The 20600-nt window shown below is 34.6% G+C and overlaps 1 protein-coding gene across 5 annotated transcripts in view; it reads right to left on the reverse strand.

Moving 5' to 3' along the window:
* Positions 1-8845: 8845 nt before the first annotated feature.
* Odr4 (odr-4 GPCR localization factor homolog) overlaps positions 8846-20600 on the reverse strand; it is a 32411-nt gene continuing 20656 nt past the window's right edge. For 4 of the 5 annotated variants that reach the window (XM_048357811.1, XM_048357814.1, XM_048357813.1 and 1 more), the window contains 4 exons: positions 19602-19698; positions 15666-15851; positions 11937-12047; positions 8846-10786 (listed from right to left, as the gene is read on the reverse strand). In XM_048357811.1, coding sequence (XP_048213768.1) covers positions 10719-10786; positions 11937-12047; positions 15666-15851; positions 19602-19698 — 462 coding nt within the window. In that variant the 3' untranslated portion in view covers positions 8846-10718. The remainder of the gene's footprint in view (positions 10787-11936; positions 12048-15665; positions 15852-19601; positions 19699-20600) is intronic. The other variant, XM_048357812.1, reaches the window with a different exon arrangement.

Here is a 20600-nt window from a genome sequence, read left to right on the forward strand (position 1 = left end):
CTGAGTGAATTTTTTCAAGCTCTGAATGTAGTTTCCTTAAGACTAATACCTCCTTTATTTTGGGTAGCAATGTGGAGATGAATGAGAATCTTAATGGTTTATGGTTAATTTTTTTATTACCAAAAAAGTCTTTCCTTTGTGGTGGAACATACTGCTGATAGCACTCAGTCTGTTTTAGAGATTATTTGTTGTAAAAGTACATTAAAAGCCTTAAAACCATGTGCATTGTTTTACCCAGTAAGATATGCATATAGTTTATAGATGAGAGTGTTCATCAAATGTTATTTGTAATATCAGATTGCAAATGATATGAACAATCAGAAGATCGTTACAAAGTTGTGGTGCATTATACATATACTTAAAGAGGAGATTTTCCAGAAATGTCTTAGAAACATGTTTGGTGATATTAAGTTAGGGCAGACCCCAGGTCCATTTTAGATATTACTGGAGACTGAGACAGAGGCACAAGTGGTAGAGTGCTTGCCTGCCAAGCATCAGGTTGGGTTCAATCCTTGGTTCTACAAAAAAATTAAATATAAAAATATATTTGCTGAGTGGGAAGCCATCAGAGCACGGCAGTTCTTATTCTGCCGTATATTATATGAGTAAAAGTCTGCTAACCAAAAATGTACCAGCTCAGTATAGCCTGGGAAATAATAATTGGAGCATTTTTCTCACAAGAGAAACAATTTTAATGAATTCATTGGATGAAACTTTAAGGTGCTATATATTGAAAACACTTGTATTAAAAATTGCTAAAGACACCTTTAAGAAACTGTGGGGGAAGAGAAACCTGGAGCCCATGAAGTTATTGTTGCCATGCAAATACAATCTTGAGTGGAAGGGTGTTTTTAAGAAATAATGTCTTAGAAAAGATGTCTAATAAAGACTTCCCTATTTCAAAAAAAAACTTTGATATCAAAATTTCAGTGATACAACAAAAACTTTTCCATTTTGACACAAATTACAAAGGAAGACTAACAAATGATATGGACAGATAACTCAGTAAGTTAAGATAATAAGATAAAACAAAAGTAGACAAGTGAAGAGATATAATAAGAATAGAAGTCAATGGAATGAAAATTCCATAGTCATTGTGCCAAAAGCTGGTTTTTCAAAAAAGACTAACAGAGAAGCCAGGTTTGCTGGTGCACGCTGATAATCCCCCACTGGGGAAGGTGAGGCAGGAAAATCGCAAGTTTGAGGCCAGCCTTGGCTACACAGTGAATTCAAGTGCAACCCAAGCTTATAGTAAGATGTGAAAAGTTATAGAAAACTTAATGTCTGGTTGGGAATGTGGCTTAGCAGTAGAGTGCCTGCCTAACATGCATGAAGCCCTGGTTCAATTCCTCAGCACCACAGAAGTGGTACTATGGCTCAAGTGGTAGAGTGCTACACTTGAGAAAAAAGGAAGCCAGGGATAGTGCTCAGGCCCTGAGTTCAAGCCCAGGACTGGCAAAAAGAAGAGAGAGAGAGGCGGGGGGAACTTAATGTCAACAAACTTGAAAGCAGAAAAAACCTACAAATGTTTTAACTTACTGGAACTAGTCTGAGAAGAAAGAGGATCTGAATAATTCAGTAACTAACAAAGAAGAACTGAAACTACAATTCCTTTCATATAGGAAGTCTAGAGGTATTTACAGCTATCAAACTGGCAAGAAACTGATCACTTTATAATAGCTTGTTTAGAGAACAAAACCAGAAAGACAGAATAACCCCTCCATTCATTTTTTTCAAGCTAAAATAATCTTTTTTTTTTTTCCTGGCCAGTCCTGGGGCTTGAACTTGGGGCCTGGCCACTGTCCCTGAGCTTCTTTTTGCTGAGCCACGGGGCCACTTCTGGCTTTTTCTGTGAGGAATCAAACCCAGGGCTTCAAGCATGCTAGGCAAGCATTCTACCACTAAGCCATATTCCCATCCCCTAATGTAATCTTGATATAAAAACTGGACAGAGACACCAGCGAAGAGAAGGGAAACATTACAGGCTAATGTTATTAACTTGCAATACTTAGTTCTGAAAATAGATATAAAAAAATACTAGCAAATAAAATAAAACAGTATTTTTAAAAGATAAAAATATGGTCCAGATGGATTTTTTTCCCTGTGAAATAATGCTAAATAAGTCATAATCCTGGCAATCGGTTGTGCTTCTACTACAGCCTTGATGTCTTTGGTTTAGTCTCATTATCTAAGTTCTTCCCATCACTAATTTACAGAGGAGCAGCTACCAAACCCATTGCAACCACAACAACTAACTAATCATTCTGGTGAAGTGAGCCAAGTCTCAAGTGATCAAATCTTCTCATGTAACTTTGAAACAAATTCTGTCAGGATTCTTAAGTGTGCAATAAGAACATTCAACATGCAAAATGCATAACCATTAACCATTAGATTTGGGAGGTCACTATCTTAACCTGAGTTTCCAAATTGTTTAGAAAAAAGTTACAATTAATTTACATCATATTGTCTTGTAAGTATTGCTGTTGCATTGGTTTGCCTTAGGGTGGGGGATAATTGTGGAGATAATTGGGGAGGAGAGAAGATGGGAGGAAAATGAGGGAAGGGGTAACAAGTTGGACCTGTACTCACTAACTAATGTAACCCCTCTGTACATCACTTTGACAATAAATAAATCAATTAAAAAACTCAGTTCACCGTAATTATTAGGTATTTGTAATTCAAAATTAGAAGATATATCTAATAATGTTAACTTGGAAGCATAGAAAAAGAATCGATGTTTGATTATATTTACTTAGATAAAATACCAGTCTAGAATCTGTGTTTATTGGCACTCAGATGTCAATAATGGGTTTATATATCTGGTGTATCTACAACCAATTTGGATTAAACCAAAATAAAATGTAAGACCCAATTAAACTACATTCATCCCTATCATTAAATTCCCCTTCATAATTCTGTAAACTAGAACTCCTTAACAAACCGAACAAATTTAGTGAAAGATCTTTTCCAAAATATCATGTCTTCTTTTTTTTTTCTTTTTTTTATTGTTATTGTAAAGGGGATTTACAGACATACAGAAGGGGTATAGCTACATAAGTAATTTGATTTTCTCCCACTGCTCTGTCCTGCTTGTCATACTCACAAGTAGTATAGTTCGTTTTCAACAGTGTCTAGTGAGTATCAATGCTGTATTTGTTCACCCTTTGACCCATTTCTGTGCTGTACCTCCCCCTCCCCCAAACAAATTAACTTAGATACAAGACAAAAGGTACAGAAAGCAAAAGCAGTGGCAAAAGGAGGGAAACAAAGAAGCAATATAACATATAGCCTCTTGTTTCTATTCCTTGGAGTTCATTTTGATAAGCAAAATTCTTTATGATCATAAGTCCATAGCTATTGAGCCTTTGTGATCTTCTAAGAATGCCCTCCTCGGTCTCACTGTGTGAATGTCTAGAGTCTTGTATAATTTATCATGTTCAAGTGTATTTTTTTTGCCTTTACTATCCAGTATGTTTCCTTGTAGATTTATAGGCACATTCCAAGTACTACAAACCAGGGAAACTGTGCAACCTACATATCTCTGGGTCTGGATTACTACACTTAATATAATTTTTCCAGGTCTTTCTATGAATGGTACAATATCACTTTTTTCTGATGGAAGCATAGAATTCCATTGTGTATATATACCATATTTTCTTGATTCACTCATCCACTGAGGACCATCTGGATTGATTCCATATTTTTACTTTGGTAAACAATGCTGCAACAAACATGGTGGTGTTGGAAGCTTTAGTGTGTCCTTGTTTGTGGTCTACTTCAGGAACAGGTAGGGAAAACACTACAGCTTTTAGGCAAGGGTCAAACTTCGTAAGTAAAGATCCAGAATCACAAGTCAAAGAAAGATTGTATAAATGGGATTTCAACAAATGGAAGGAAGAGTGTCTGCATGACAAAGGACATAGCTATCAAGATAAATCAAAACCCTACAGAATGGGGGAACATTTTTACTAGCTATGCATCTGACAAGAGATTCAAAAAAATTAAACCCATCCCCCAAAACAAACTCTCAAAAGAAAGAACAACAGAATTAATAAATGGGCTAAAGACTTAGAGAGACTTCTTGAAAGTAAGAATGGCCAGTAGATATATGAAGAAATGTTCAACATCTCTGGCCATAAAAGAAATGCAAGTCAATACACGTATATATAGTATCCGGAGTACTAAGATCTGTTATAGTAATAGGGGTAAAACCACAGGAAGGAAATACAAGAGAAAAAAAAAGGTATGGTTTCACATGGCATGTTGAAAATAACTACAACAATGATATACCACTTACTTCCATAACTTGGAGTTCATTTCGCTTAGCATCATCTTATGTGTTCATAAAGGAATAGCTATTGAGCTATTATGATCATCTGCTATGACTACCCAGAGATGTACTAATTATTCCCTATGAGAGAAACCACAGAGTTCATGTTTCTTTGGGTCTGGCTCACATCACTTAGTATGATTTTTCCCAAGTACTTCCATTTCCTTATGAATGGAGCAGTTGGGAAGGGAAAGGGAATACCAAAATCAAGAGACAAAGCAATAGCGATACTTACAAAACCAATTGATATACACCAACTGTACAACTCATGGGGGGGGGGGGGAAGTGGAGAGGAGGGAAATGGGAGGAAAATGAGGGAGGATGTAACAAGTTGGATTAGAAATGGACTTGCCTTACATATGAAACTGTAACCCCACTGTACTTGCTTTGACAATGAAGAAGAAAAAAAGAATAAAACATGTAAAATTCATAAAGCACAATAAAAGAAATGCAAGCCAATATGGAAACAAGTGGTTTTTCATTGCTGTTGTTATTTTTAATGTAGTATGTGAAATTATTTTTTTCTTGCATTTTTCTTCCCCATGGTTTAGCCCATTATCACTGTATTTGATTTTGGTACCCTGGGTATTGAATATACATATATCTGAATTGGCGAAGGGAAGGGGAACATCAAAATGGTGAGACAAGGGATAAATGGTGAACAAATGCAACAATGATACTTACAAGACAATATGTTGTAAACTAACTGTACAACTTTTAGGGGGGCACTGGGGAGGAGGGAAGGTGAGAAAAAATGAGGGATGAGATAACAAGTTTGATAAGAAATGTACTCACTACCTTACATATGTAACTGTAATCCCTCTGCACATCACCTTGACATTTTTTTAAAGATAAATGCAAATCAAAACAAAGAGATTCCCCACCTCACCCGTTAGAATGGCCATTATCAAGAAAACTAACAATCATAGATGCTGTCTGTCAGGGATGTGGCCAAAAGGAAATGCTATTACACTCTTTGTGGGTACGTGAATTTACTCAACCACTCTGGAAAGCAGTATGGAGTTCCCTCAAGTCACTAAACTTAAGAGCTTCCTCATGTCATGTGAAGACCTCATAGGGAGAAGCTAAAATTTGACAGTCTATTTTAGGAAGTAGTCCCTAACCAACATACAGAATCATGTTTCCATAATCTTGAGGAACTGGACCTAGGCTCTACTGCCACTCAAAATTTCCAGCCTATTCCTTGCTGTGGACCACTTATTCTCCCCCTTTCTGAACAAGAATGCCTATTACATAACTCACTATTGAATGCTAGCTGAATAGGGAGAAGAAATCCTAGTTTTATGCATATTTAGTTGAGAGGAATTAGAGGAAAAGTGTCTTATACCAATAACAATATAGATGAAACCTAAAATTAGGCTTTGAGCTTGAACTTGATGTCATATTGAGGTTAGACTTTACAGTTTCTTGGGAAGTGGTGACTACATTTTCTACATGTCAGAAAGTTGTTATGGGCCAGAAGGATACCATGAGAACTAGTCTTCAACCAACGAAGAATCCTTTCCTTTCTTACACGTGTTCCTCTTCTGAATAAAAACTCGAGTGCTGTTTTGTTGTTGTTGTTGTTTGATTGACTGATCTTCATTCCTCTTTAATTTAGGCTGGGCCTCTGTGAGTTTCAGAATACGATGTAGTGGAAATGACGTTTGGGGACTTCCAAATCAGGATCCCAAGAGGAATCACCTCTACTTTCCTCTTTTTGAGTACTGCCACTTAAGTTGCTACTTCTTGGATCCTCACCAATATGACAGGATGTAGTCCAGTACCAAGATGCAAGGACTCCAAGCCAAATGGAGACACTACATAGAGACCTGAGAGGTCAAGGTTGGGTTCCCATCAACTACAAACCACACGAATGAATTTTCTGCAGGTTTCAATCCTGATGGAACCCTTAAATAACTGTTCCTGTATCCTGTAGAGCAGAACCACCTAGCTGGTCATTATCAACTCACAGAATTGAAAGAAAAATGGTAATTGTTTTAAGTCAATGAAGTTTAGAGGGTGGTTTTTAGTAATGGTCCGTAAATATATTATGTGTTAATGTCACAGAGTAAACATTAACACACCTGTTCCTATAGAATTAAAACATCACCATACTTGTTCATGTATTTGTTATACCTTGACTCCCTGTTCTGCCTCCACTTCAAGATAGAAATATATCTTGTCATGTGTCCAGTCATGTCAACTTAAAAAAAAAAAAAAACAGTTTGAGCTGAGGGCAGCTTACTCCTGTAACCCTAGCTATGCAGGAGGATAATAGTTTAAAGACAACCTGGGCAGGAAAGTCCATGAGACTCTTTATTTCCAACAAACTACTCAGAAAAAAGCTGGAAGTAGTGCTGTGACTCAAGTGGTAGAGTGCTAGTCTCCAGCACAAAGAGGCTTAGGAACAGCACCCAGACCCTGAGTTCAAGCCTCAGGACCAGAAAAAAAAAGTTTTGTCTTTGGCCTATTTTCTACAAGAAATTATGAGCAGTAGTACCCGGTGTGCTCCTTATTTTTTAAAGTATACAATTAGTGAACTTTTTAAAAACAACACAAAATTAACTTGAATAGCATGGACTTTTACATGTATTTAAGTACTATATTAACCTCGCATTTCCTTTTCTCGTACTAAATGTGTCATGTTAGCAGATCCAAACAATGAGCTGAAAAAATTCCCTCATTATGCCTTAGAGTTTGAATAAAAGTTTGGAATAGGGGCTGGGGATATGGCCTAGTGGCAAGAGTGCTTGCCTCGTATACATGAGGCCCTGGGTTCAATTCCCCAGCACCACATATACAGAAAACGGCCAGAAGCGGCGCTGTGGCTCAAGTGGCAGAGTGCTAGCCTTGAGCAAAAAGAAGCCAGGGACAGTGCTCAGGCCCTGAGTCCAAGCCCCAGGACTGGCCAAAAAAAAAAAAAGTTTGGAATAGTATGCTCTAAGAGAGGGACAAAACTTACTCTAAACTTAGGCTAGACAGTGTCAAAGAATTTTAATTATTGTTTACTATTCAACACTATTAAGTCTAGTTTCTCTATTTCCTCATGTTCCAGTTTAAGTCAGTTACATTTCCAATTTCATCTAAGTTTTCAAATATATTAGCATGATCATAATCCTGGTAGTATTTTATTTTCATCTTTATCAGGTCTCTGGGTTCAGACACTTCAATCTTTATAATTTTATATATGCTGTGTTCTTTTTAAATTAGGGGTATTTTAATGTTTCCCTAACACATTTGTTCTTTTATCCTCACGTCAGATATCAAAGGCTCAAAGTACTGTTTCTGCTGCATTATCCAGTTACAAAGTAAAGTACTGCCAGGCATGGTGGCTCATTGCTATAATTTCTGCTAATTAAGAGGCTGAGATCAAGGGAATGTTTGAGGTTAGCCTGGACAAAAAGTTCATGCAACTCCAATCTCAGTCAAGAGCTGGGTGAGATAGGGCACACCTGTCACTTCAGCTATTGCAGAAAGCATAAATAGGAGGATGGTGGTTGTCTGGCTTCAGGCAGGAATCACTTGCTTAGCATTCACAAAGTCCTGAGTTGCAACCCCAGAACTGAAAGCAGAAACTACCACCTTATAACTAAAGTGTTTCTGAAATCTACAATGTTCTTCTGAAATTTGTATCATTTTAAAATGTAACCTTTATTATTAGTCTCTACTTGTTTCCCATTGTTAAGACCAATGTATTGTGAATTACTGCATGTCTAGTACATGGCCAATTTTTGTAAGACATAGTGATGAAGAAAATGTTCTCTAGATGTTGAGACATTAAATATGCCCATTGAATCAGTATAGTTACATTACTAAACTGTTTGAATTCATTCTTGGTGACTTAAGAGATGTTAGAATATTGTTCAGTTTACTGCTAAATTTACTCTTATAAATCACATATTTTGAGGCCATCTCAGTAATCACCAATTTGTCGTGTATTTCTAGTGAACTCCTTTTACTATTCTTAGTGGCCTTCCCCATGTTTAATATCAGAAAGTTCCATTTTGACTTATCCCTAAAGTCACACACATTTTCAGTGTTTGCCTACTTTTATCTTTTTTTAACTTTCAACCTATCTGTGTCATGTTTTCATTTTTTAAAACAAGTTTTGACAAAAAGTAGCATCAATCTGTCATTTAAGTAGGTAATTCAGTATGTTACATTTGCTAATATGACTCATAAATACTACTTTTATGTGATGGTGAGGACTGAGCCCAGGGCCTTACATATACTTGGCAAGTGCTCTTTACCTGAACTACATTCCTAGCTCTGTTATCTAACTTTCTAATTTTTGTTGCCTCCTCGTAATTTCTTCCTTTACTTATTCTGAGTCATTGCCTTCCTAAACTTGCTTTCCTTTGGAAATTACTCCTTCTCTATCTAATCTTTATAAAGTTTACTCTATAAATTTAACTACCACATTTAAATAATTCTAAACAGTATCCTGAGTGAAGTACCTCAGAATATTTTAACTCTAAGCAATCTTCTACCATCTTCCAAGCTACTGTAAAGTTTTACAATTAGATTTTTATTGGAATATTTCACACTAATGTTGCATAACAATATTTAATTTTACATTTGCTTACACTTTTGTATAGACATTTTTCATTATGCTTGATTTATACAAATACCACTTTAAATCTACAAACATTTATCATCAGAATATAGTTCTTTGATTTTAGATTGTTGTTTTGGAATAATTTTCCTTGCTAATATTTCTTTGGAAGTTCCTTTAATGCAGGTCTGATGATGGTTGGTTTTTCACCCATATTCTAAGCTGTCAAGTTTTCCTCAGAATTCAGAAGGTTTCAATTCTACCATATATTGGGTACATTGCTCTTGGGAAGCCTATTATGTATCTGGCTGTCCTGCCTTTGTTGCAGGTTGTTTTAATCCCCTTTAGTTGCTTCTAAAATGTGATAGTTCATGATATTGGGTGTGGTAATAGACTTCTCTTTAAAAATGTGTTTGGAATATAATGTTATTCCTGAACTGTGAGTTCAGGCTTTTCTAACAAACACAGAAAATTGTCATCTCTTCAAATAGTGCCACTCCGTTATTATTCTCTCCATCCTCTCCTAGTTCTTAAAATTTTTCTCTCCCATACTTCATTAACTTGCAATTATTTTCTGGCTCACTGTTTCTCATTGCTGCTCCTTGGGTAATGTTGTCACATCTAGTTTCTAGTTTCCAGTTCACTAATCACGTCAACTGAGTTTACTATAATTCAACATGTCTGAAGTTTTTTTTCTTAGTTCAGTAAAATATTTCTTATTCCTAGAGTTCTACTTAGTTCTCCTCATATGTGTCTTCATTTCTTATGTTGGTGATAAGAACTGGAAAACTGAATTCAACGTTTATTTTTTTTCCCCTATACGTTCTTTCTCATGTCAGCTTGTTTCATCTTGTACCTGGTGATTTCTAGTCATGAAATAATATTCTTGATCACAATCTTTGAACACCTTGGGCCTAGTTTAGAAATGTTTACAATTTGTTTCTACAAGGAGCTATAGGGCCTTTTAACCTCCCCAATTATTCTGTCTAGGGAAGCTTCTTAGAGCTGTGTCTCTGTCCTTTTTTCTGGTTTGAGGCAAACTGCATAAGACAAAGAGATGCCATCCAGAAAACCACAGTCCACATGCATGCTTAAAGTAATGCTCATGATCCCAAACTTAAAATGTGTATATTTTGTGAGGGATGAAAGATGTATAATTCTTGAGGATTTCTCCTAGTTCCTTTGAGCCTTATTTTAAAAGTACATTTTCTTCAGGAACTAGTTCTTTTACAGTATCTAGCTGACCATTGTGCTGGAACCAAATGGTCTTATTCATTATATTAATCTATTAACCTGAGAAAGCACATGATTTGTCATTCTTAAAGGATTCAAACCTCTTTATCTAGCTCTTGGTCAGAAGAAATCATATAGCATTTTGGGAGTGAGGACCCAGACAACAAACTTTCCTATAAGTTTCTGGTATGCCTGGTAGGAATTTCTTCTGATGCTCTACTACTAAGATATTGGAATCAAGTCTCTATTCAACTTTCTAAGATCCTAATCAATGCATGATTCAAATCAATAGGATTAAAATCTACAATATCCCATGTTTTGAAGCCTTTAAAAATAAATAATAATGATTTGTTACATGCCACTGCCATCTAGATACATAACTTTATTTTTAGAAACCTGCAATATAACCTACAATATAAGCAAGGATAAACAAGGCAGCTAGTGATTTTCATGTCAGTCAGAAACATATCTAATAGGCATTTTGGTAGCAGATGTGGCTGCTACTATCTTAAATAGTGATGGATTGTTTACATCTTTATGACTCATAGCTGTCGATAAATGTTCTCAGGATGATCAGGAAGCTCTTTGTTCCTCACCCTAATCACTGAAGTAATGAAAGGAGATACCAGCAGCAAGAACTGCAACTGCAAATGCTGTGATCACACCTAAAAATAAACAAACACAAAACACATGGAAATGGGATGAACCCCCCCAAAAAAGGCTTAACTAGTCCTAGGTCTGAAAAGTAGGAAACAATGGGCCTGTAAAACAGTAAACATACAGAAACAGACACATATACACACAATCCTAGGTATACACAAATATACATGTACTAAAAGTCAATAAGATTTTAGAAAATTATAAGTGTACTTAGACATATCTAAGAGAAAAAAATTACAAATATTTTCAAAGGCTCCTATAAATACGTATGTACACACATATATATGAATGAATACATATACGTGTATGTATGTATATATGTACATCATGTGTATATCTACTAATACACACAGATGTATTTACACACACATATTCACACAGCATACAGCTGTCTTATACAACTTCGTTTGTTTTTATTTAAAAAAACACTCAAAAAATTCACAGGACATTTTATCTTTAAGGGCACATAAGTGATAATTTATATATAAACCTTTCTACCTCCAGCTCTTGACACCTTCTATAATACTCAAAGAATAATGGCCTGTTCCTTAAAAAAAGCAGCTCCAATGCAAAGTGGCTTTTTAGAATGCAAAGTCATTTTATGTAGGCATTGAAAACTGAGAAAACACAGGTTATATTTTTTAGATCACTAAAAAAAATCTAAGCAGGACTGGGTTGGTAACTCATTTTTCATGGCTAAAATAATTAGAAAACCAGACTGATTGACATCCAGAATGACAAATGCACACAGGTGCAAAGAATCTAGTTAAAGTTTATCTAATGAGTGGCAAGAATCTCTGGCTCTAACTTGCAGTCAACTCTTAATGTTGAGCATTATTATTCCACCAAAGAAGCCTATTGTTCTTTGGTCAAAAACTATAAAACAGGAACAAAAGCGCATTATACATTTCCAGTAGAAGTTTCTTTTTCGTTCATAAAACTTGTATGAAAATCTACAACACTGACTCTAGGAATAGAGTCAATGGAACCATTGCAAAATATTGGCCCTACTGTACCTATCAATTCCTAAAAGTTTCTATTTTGCTTTCTATCCCAAGAAAGTAACAGGTCATGTTAGCTTTGAGGGAAGTTAGTGATAACAAATATAAACATTTCTACTTCCAGATCTTCCATAATACTCAGAAAATAAAATACCTATGTTTTGCTGAATTTTCAATAATATTGTAGTTTTCATTGGTTGCTCTGGGTGGTCATCATCTGTCTTGTCCAAGCAAACTTCATTATTCAGTGAGGAACTAACGTAAGCTGTAAAAAGTAATAACAAATCTTACATAAAATGAGGATTATCAATTGAAACTATTTTCAAAAACATAATAAAGAATACAAACAGTAAATAATATTTTCTTTCTACTTATCTGTGTGTGTGTGTGTGTGTGTGTGTGCTGGGCCTAGGGCTTGAACTCAGGGCCTGGGTACTGTCCGTGAGTTTTTGTGCTCAAAGCTAATGCTCTACCACTTTAGCCACAACTTCACTTCCAGCCTTTTTGGTGGTTAATTGGAGAGGAAACTCTCATAAATTTTCTTGTCCTGGCTGGCTCTGAACCACAATTCTCAGATTTTAGCTTCCTGAGAACCTAGGCATGAGCCACTGTTAGGCCTACTTATCTTTTTTTTTTTTTTTTTTTTTTGCCAGTCTTGGAGCTTGGACTCAGGGCCTAAGCACTGTCCCTGGCTTCTTTTTGCTAGCTACTCTGCCACTTGAGCCACAGTGCCACTTCTGGACATTTTCTATATATGTGGTGCTGAGGAATGGAACCCAGGGCTTCATGTATAGGAGGAAAGCACTCTTGCCACTAGGCCATATTCCCAGCCCCTACTTATCTTTTTTTAAAACAAAATATTGAGTCATTATCAACTATCATTGAATAAAATGGAATATATGTGAATCTTTTAACATTTTCAAATTAACAGTTTTCAAAATATTTGATGTAATTTAATCGGTGACTTAAACCAGACACAGAACCAGCATTGAATGACTATCATTTTTAGTCAGCTTGAGTTAAAAATGGATTACAAAAGGAATTACAAAGGATTACAAAAAGATGGGTAGGTAGGGCTATACAAAAATTTTAAATAGAAGTTGCATTTTTTAACTGGTTTTGCTCCTTATCACTGTATCACTATAGTCAGCAATTTGCCATAAAAGTATTTTTTTAGATGTATACACACCTATAATCTAAGCACTGAGGAAGCTGAGACAGGGAAGAGTTCAAGTTCAGAGCCAGCCTGGGCTACATACATGTCTCAAAAAGCCAAGGGTTGAAGTGTAGCTCAATGAGAGAGTATTTGCCTACCATTCACAAGACCCTAGGTTTGATCCCCAGCACTGAAAATATTAAAACTATTTAACTAACAAAAAATAAACTTGGCAACTATGCATGATAGTATATATAGGGCTCAATGCATTTATCTAGCAACAAACTTGACAAAAGGAGGGTATACTTAGAGGAGGAATCCAAAGACAAAACTCCCTTTAACTAAAGTACAGTTTACCATCATGAATACCAGAAGTGGAAATCTGCTTTGGGGGACAGACAAAGGAAGGAGGCACACAAATGGAAGGAGGAAGGGCGAGCAAATGTAGTCACTGTATTCAATGCACACTATATAAAAAATTATCTATGTAAATTGAGAGTAGGGAAAAAAGGGAGAATGATGGAAGGGGTGACACTGATCAAGAAGCATTATACTTATATGCTGACTTACAGAACTGTAACCCATTTGTATAACTACTTGATAATTTTAAAAAGAAAATAATAAATGCAGACAATAATTTTAACAGAACAATAATTTTAAAAAGAAATAATAAATAAATAAATTTGACTTTAACACCACAAGGTAGAATTGTCAAAGAGTCAACAGATTTTAAAGGTGTGGCTTCAAAAAATTTTTTCCATCTGATTCTATGGACAAAGCATATCGAAATTAATGTGTACTAAGAGATGACTAACATATCTAAGAAATGTGAAAGCCACAGTTATCCTCACCATACATGAGTCATTTTTGACAAACAAATTGTTCTTCATCTCTTAAGTCATTTAACTCACTTGGCAAAAAACATATTTTAAACATAGCAACTGCTCAACAACAGTATAGAACACAAATAATAATAATCAAACAAATCGTTACAAATCTTAAACCACATATAAGTTTAATGCTCCTAGACATGTTATTTCAGTTTTTTCCTTTTTAATTCCCCCAGTAGTTTGAGCTGGATTTAAATTTTGCGCTTGGTAGGAAAGTGTTCTACCACCTGAGCCATGCTCCAGATCCTCAACTTTTGAATTTGAACACCTGAATTATTTTTTTGAGATTTACTTTATAAAGAATCCCTAGTTCAAACTTCAAGAGAATTGATACAAATTACAAGACAAAAACATTATATGTTAACATTATTTATATATAATTTCAGTACAATTACTTTTTCATTATAATTTCAAACTTGAGTATTTAATAAGGTGTCAATATCATTCTAAACAAATGCATATTTCATTTTAGAAGAAATGTTTTTTAACATTTTTACCAAAGATAAGGTTCTATATAAATAATATCTGATATTATTGTAAAAATACAGTCAGGCACCGTATACCAATGTTTCAGTCAGTGACATATATGACAATGGTCACATAATACAATGATAAAGCTGTTTCCATTGTCTAGTAAAGTTGTAGCTGTTGCAGCAATCACAATGTTACAGAATAACCCATAACTTAAAGGTTTGTGGGTACACTGGTATAGACAAACGTAATACACTGCTAGTTATGTGAAAGTATAGCACACAAAATTATAGAGCCAGGGTTGTAGTTTAGTTTAGCTGTAGTTTAGTCTAGCACTTGCCCACCATGTGTGAGGCTCTGGCTTTAATCACCACCCCATAGGGGCAAAGAAGGACACATTAAGCTGGCATCATCTTCATGTGTATTGTCTACCTGTCAAGACAGCATCCTGTTGAGTGAATGACCTATATCATATTGAAACTGAAAGGACACATTTCTCAGAATGTACTTGTTATTATGAAAAATGTGAAAATATGAATGTATTAACAACAATTCAGAGTAACAAAGTTAAGTCAGTGTGCAAGTCAGAGTATACTTAGGAATTTATGCTGTGGTATCACAATTTTCCAAAGAGGTAAGTTGCTTTTTACTTAGAACTTAGTAATATTTACTAGTAATTGTTTTTATTACTTAATACTTTTAAATATTTTAGGAAAACTCCCTCATGTATATTCATTCATGGACATACTCTTTACACCTTGTGCTCAATAGAAATTTTAAAAAATTAAATTAATAATAAAGCAAAACAAACAAAGCAAAATACACTCTAGACTTCCAAAATGAAAGGTCATATATTTTGAAAATGATGGCCAAGAAAAGAAAATATCCTATGTGGTTGGATAATAAAGAAAATCCATGTACTATAAAAGTTCTCTTGTCCTGATTATTGGAACTGTCCCAATGAAATGATGAGATTATAAAGAAAAGCAAATTATATGAGAAGCATTTAATAAACAGTATTAAACATTTTATGACATAATGTTGAATCCAATAGATGAATTTTGAGAAAACTTTTCTCATACTAAAATAATACCTAAAAGCGACAAGCTTTCATCTGTTTAAGGCTAGTTGTCTTATCAAAATCCCCTTGCTGTGCTTGACAAAACCAGAATTATCTTAAATTTTAATACAATTTCCAAAGAAAACAGTGAATGCTTATATAGAGAAACTCATGAGATTCATTTCAATTGTCTTAGTTAATACTATGAAATGTCAGAGTTAGCTTCATGGAAATCTCAACACATGATATTTAATTTAGGCATCTAATAGCTGAGCTTAGCTGTAGTCGAATTGGGTTCCTAATTACCTGTGTTTATTTCCTCTGCAACTTCCAAATCTTCTATTTGAATCATTTGATCTAACATCTCTATAAAATGGTGTCTGATTTCTTCATCTGATTCATCACCAAATTTATAATCACAGAACATTACAGTAGAACCAGGAATGGGAACAAAAACTCGGTGCGGGAGGATGTGGAACTCTTTCTCAGAACCTAAAGGAGAGAGAGAGAGCAATAGCAATATTTAGATAAGTCTGTCACTATTACATATTTTAGAAGTATATTTAAAAACTTGAAATGAGAATGCATTTTTAGCTTTATGATTGATATCACACTACTGGTTCTATTTTAACTCAATTCTCTTGGCTTCATTAAGAACTTAAAGAACACTTTTATGAAACTTACAAACTTACTATATTACCTTAAAGACAAAGATGCTGATAATTATACATTCTTGTTAAAGCAATATCCTATGATGGAATATTCAAGAGGAATTCTATTCCAGGTCTAGAAATTGTCCTACTTGTATTAATCTTATAAGTACCTTGAACTTTACAGCCCACTTTCCCCTTATTCATGCATATTTGCAGTGAAATTAGGGCCTACCTATAGGAAGTATATAGGACACACTACTAATATCATCACACTAGCTATGAAACATGTTTGAGACATCAAGCATGAATTTTTAACAATTCTATCTTACTTTCTTTTCCTTTACTTTTGAGAGAATCAGTCTGGCTCAATAAGTATCCCAGGCTGGCCTTGAACTCAACAGCCTTCTTTGGTCTCCCTGCTAGGATCATGTGAGTGCACTAAAACACTTGGGTAACTTACCTTTTCCACTTCTCTTTACCTTATTATTTTTTCTAGTATGCTTGTAAAATGTTTTGGTAAATGGTATTTAGGAAAAAAAAACCTGAATCTACAAAACTAATGAATAACTATACTACATTTTTTGATACTTACAAGTTAGAATAATGTATTTTCCCAAATTTTCTAATATAAAATCATTAGCTCACATAAGCACATCATTAGTGTTTAATTCAACAGTAAAGTGTAAGTAGAAAACTGGGGTTCACTTCAACAGTAACCTTATCAGAGAACCAGTTTAGCTTTACATAATTACAAAATAAGATGAACAACAATGCCTCAGTGTCACAGGAAATGTCATGGCTTAAATAAGGTTCTTCCAGATTCTGTGTATTATTTTATTTATATATGAGAAATGAGGGAATAATTTTCCTCTTTGACCAGACTGCCTCCTAGCTGTAGAACTACATGACTGCAATTTGTACTGCATCATGTAAATTGTCTACATGTTGATACCTGCTATGTACTATTGATGTAAGCCATCAATAAATATTTGAAGCAGATTAAGCTAAAAACTTCAAGATTTACTTCTATTATTAAACTCACAGTTTTTCTTTTATTTTCATATTATAATGTTACACGTTATCAAACTGGTGATTTTTAAAATCTTAGTATGTTAAGATCAACTATATGGCTGAGAGTGTGACTCAACTGATATAGCACCTGCCTAGAGACCCTGACTCCTAGTACTATAAATACATACAAACATACATACATACATAAAAGATAGCATTTTAGTATCTAAATAAGACCAAATTTTTCAGTGGGTTTGAGATTTAAAATGGGGAAAAGGATCATTTTAGGAGGGAAGAATCCCTTAGGACTATACCACAATAGAGTATCCAGTTCAACTTGAGTAAGCCCAAAACAGGAAATACTTTTCATTTTAAGCCAATTTGATAAAGAATGGGTTCCTACTGGTTAAAAATAGAATCCTGGCACATAAGACTACAGACCATGTAATATGTAAGCTGAATATAGTAGCTTAAGCAGGTACTTGCACAAAAGGACAAGAAGTACAATTAGGCAAAAGAATCATGATATGGGCAAAAGATTACCACTATTTTGAAAGGACAAGTACATGAACAATGATGTAGGGAAGGAAAATTTCATGATTAATGACCTCTAGTTTTTAATCAAATGGGTCCATCTATCATAGTACATTGGGGAGAACTGAATGAAGGCTCACAACAAATAATAGGGAAGATCTGGCAAACATCTTAAGGGGAATCAGATAAAATCAGTCTAAGTAAAAGCATTGATGGGCACTCTCACATTTTACTTATTTCATTGAAAAACCAAGTTTTTCAGTATGAACAGTAGAATTCCAAGACTATGTTTACTATAAAGATTGGGAATATAAAATTAATAACTGCTCTGCAGACTTTCCTTAAACATGCACAAATTCAGGTTGATTACAAGGCAAACATTATACACCTTACCATATCTGCAAGATCATACCATCTAAGAAAGATATGCTGAGTAAAAACACCAATACCCAATGACCAAGAAACACATATACAAACAAACAAAACAGTAACAACAAAAACCATCATATACAGTGAAGCTATAGTCTCCAAGGTCAATGTTCAAAAATGGGACTTTTGAGAAATGACTGGATCACAGATGATATGGTCTAAACAATACATTGATGAATTCATAATATGAGGTGACAGGGGCTGGGAATATGGCCTAGTGGCAAGAGTGCTTGCCTCATATACATGAAGCCCTGGGTTCGATTCCCTAGCACCATATATATAGAAAATGACCAGAAGTGGCGCTGTGGCTCAAGTGGCAGAGTGGCTAGCCTTGAGCAAAAAGAAGCCAGGGTAGTGCTCAGGCCCCGAGTCCAAGCCCCAGGACTGGCAAAAAAAAAAAAAAAAAAAAAAAAAAAAATTATATATATATATGAGGTGACGTTATGAGGAGGTAGCAGAAACTAGAGTGTGGGACCTACTCAGAAGAAAGTCAGTTACTAGGGGTATGTCCTTGAAGGGTTCAGTTTGCTCTTACTACCTACCCACATTACTCAGGTTTGGCTTAGACCAGCCTGTACAAGGGACTTCACAAAATCACCTAATTTAATCTCACAGCTTCCAAAAGCAGCTATTACAATTCTTGTTTTACACATTAAAAATATGGATGATTACAGAGGCTGAATCATTTATGGAAGGTCCCTATGCTAGTAGCAGAACAAACACAGAATCTGATAGGGTTTAGACATGGTTTGTTTTCTGAGAGTCCATGTATTGGGAGCCTTGTCTTCAATAAGGTGATATTGGGAAGTGCAACGAATAGAGGTAAGGTCTAGCAGGTCCTTAATCACTTTGAGACAGATCCTCAAAAGGGCTTAAAGCTCTTCTCATGGGACTCTGGTTAATTCTCTCTTGCATAAGGGCATTATAAGTCTTGAGCCTGGTTTCACTCAGTTCTCTTATTTCTGTAATAATGTATATGTTCTTTTTGCTTTATGTATATTTTGTTATTGTTATCCTTTTTGGGAATAAACCTAGGACTTCATATCATTTCAAACCAATTGCTCTATGTAAGATTAAAATTCTAACACATAAAAATGTAGAAAAGGTTATCATTAGTCTATCAAACTTAGTATATGGATAGAATAGTCACTAAGGGGAAAGACACTGACTCAACTCTGGTTTTCAAACTAAAAAAGTCTATTAGAAGAATAGCTGGAAAGCATGTAAATAATATATTTTATAAATTGTGACTAGTAGAGGACATGTTATGTGATCCTCAGCAATAATATGTTAATACTTTGACTATAGCTAAGCTCTTTAAAAAGATCAGGTTTTTTTTTTAAATCATGACTTTAAAATGTCAGTAGAATTCACTAAAAACAAGTTTTTAAAAAATCCTTTCCAAAACTGTTAAATGTTGATAGATCTGCCATTATAAAGTATCCAAAAACTTTTCTGGAAGGAAACAATCAAAAAATTATCTTAGAATAATAAAAGATGTCATATCTTTTAGATCTTTTAGATATAGATGGCATATCTATTATATCAAAATAAACACTTGAAAGAAAAGTGCTGATTTTATACTCATCACCAAATAAAAGTACTTATTTTATACTCATAACTTTTTTTTCTGGTATTTCATTCAAAAGCAGATCTTCAAATAGTATTTCACAACGATCAGCAACTGTGTTCAATATATCTCTCTTCACTGCCTATAGGGAAAAAAGAAACAAAAGCTAAGTAAGATGTAAATACTTCAGATTTGCATTAACTTTCTGAAAAAGAACAAAATTATTTGCTTATTTATTTAATAATGTCCACTAAATAGCTGACATATCATTCTATTTACTATGTCCCTTAATTTATCAGGGATACTAATACATTTATAGTTTGACAAATGATTGACAAATTTGCTTAATTTCATCTAATTAAACAGTAAATTAAAAACAAATCACTTGGACTTGTACTAAACAAATCTTGCCAGCATTACATGTGTATTTATTACATAAATACCAATCACACATTTTCAATTAGTGTGTTATAGAACACTATCTAATATCTAATAACTCTTATTTTTGAGGTGTTTCCCTTTTTGCCCTGGCTGACCTGGACCACCATCCTCCTGTTTATGGTTCCCCACTGCTGAAATGGCAAACACATCCCAGCCTTTCCTTTAGAGACATCTTGTGCACACACACCCTGGTCTTCTCTGGAAACATAATCCTCCCCATATCAGACTCTCATACAGATGGGATGATGGGTGCATTCCACCACACCCAGCTATTGGTTGAAATGACATCTTGTAAACTTTTTGCCTGAGTTGGCCTCAAATTGTGATTCGCCAGTTCTCTGTCTCCTGAGTACCTGTAGGACTATAGGCACAAGCCACCAGTGCTCAGTCTACAAATATTTTCTTTTTAAAGAAATCCCCTTAAAGAACTAATTGATGTCAATAAAAAATATATTCAGCTCCTAACAGTAATCATTTAAAACATACTAGTATGTTTAAATGTGGAGTAGTTCCTAAATCTCTAACATTACAAAGGTGAATAAAGTGAATATTTTGTATGTGATAATCTTAGAATCAATTACATAATATATTTGTATTGTCCAG

Source organism: Perognathus longimembris, chromosome 11 (genome assembly GCF_023159225.1).
Source record: "Perognathus longimembris pacificus isolate PPM17 chromosome 11, ASM2315922v1, whole genome shotgun sequence".
Classification (NCBI taxonomy): Eukaryota; Metazoa; Chordata; class Mammalia; order Rodentia; family Heteromyidae; genus Perognathus; species Perognathus longimembris.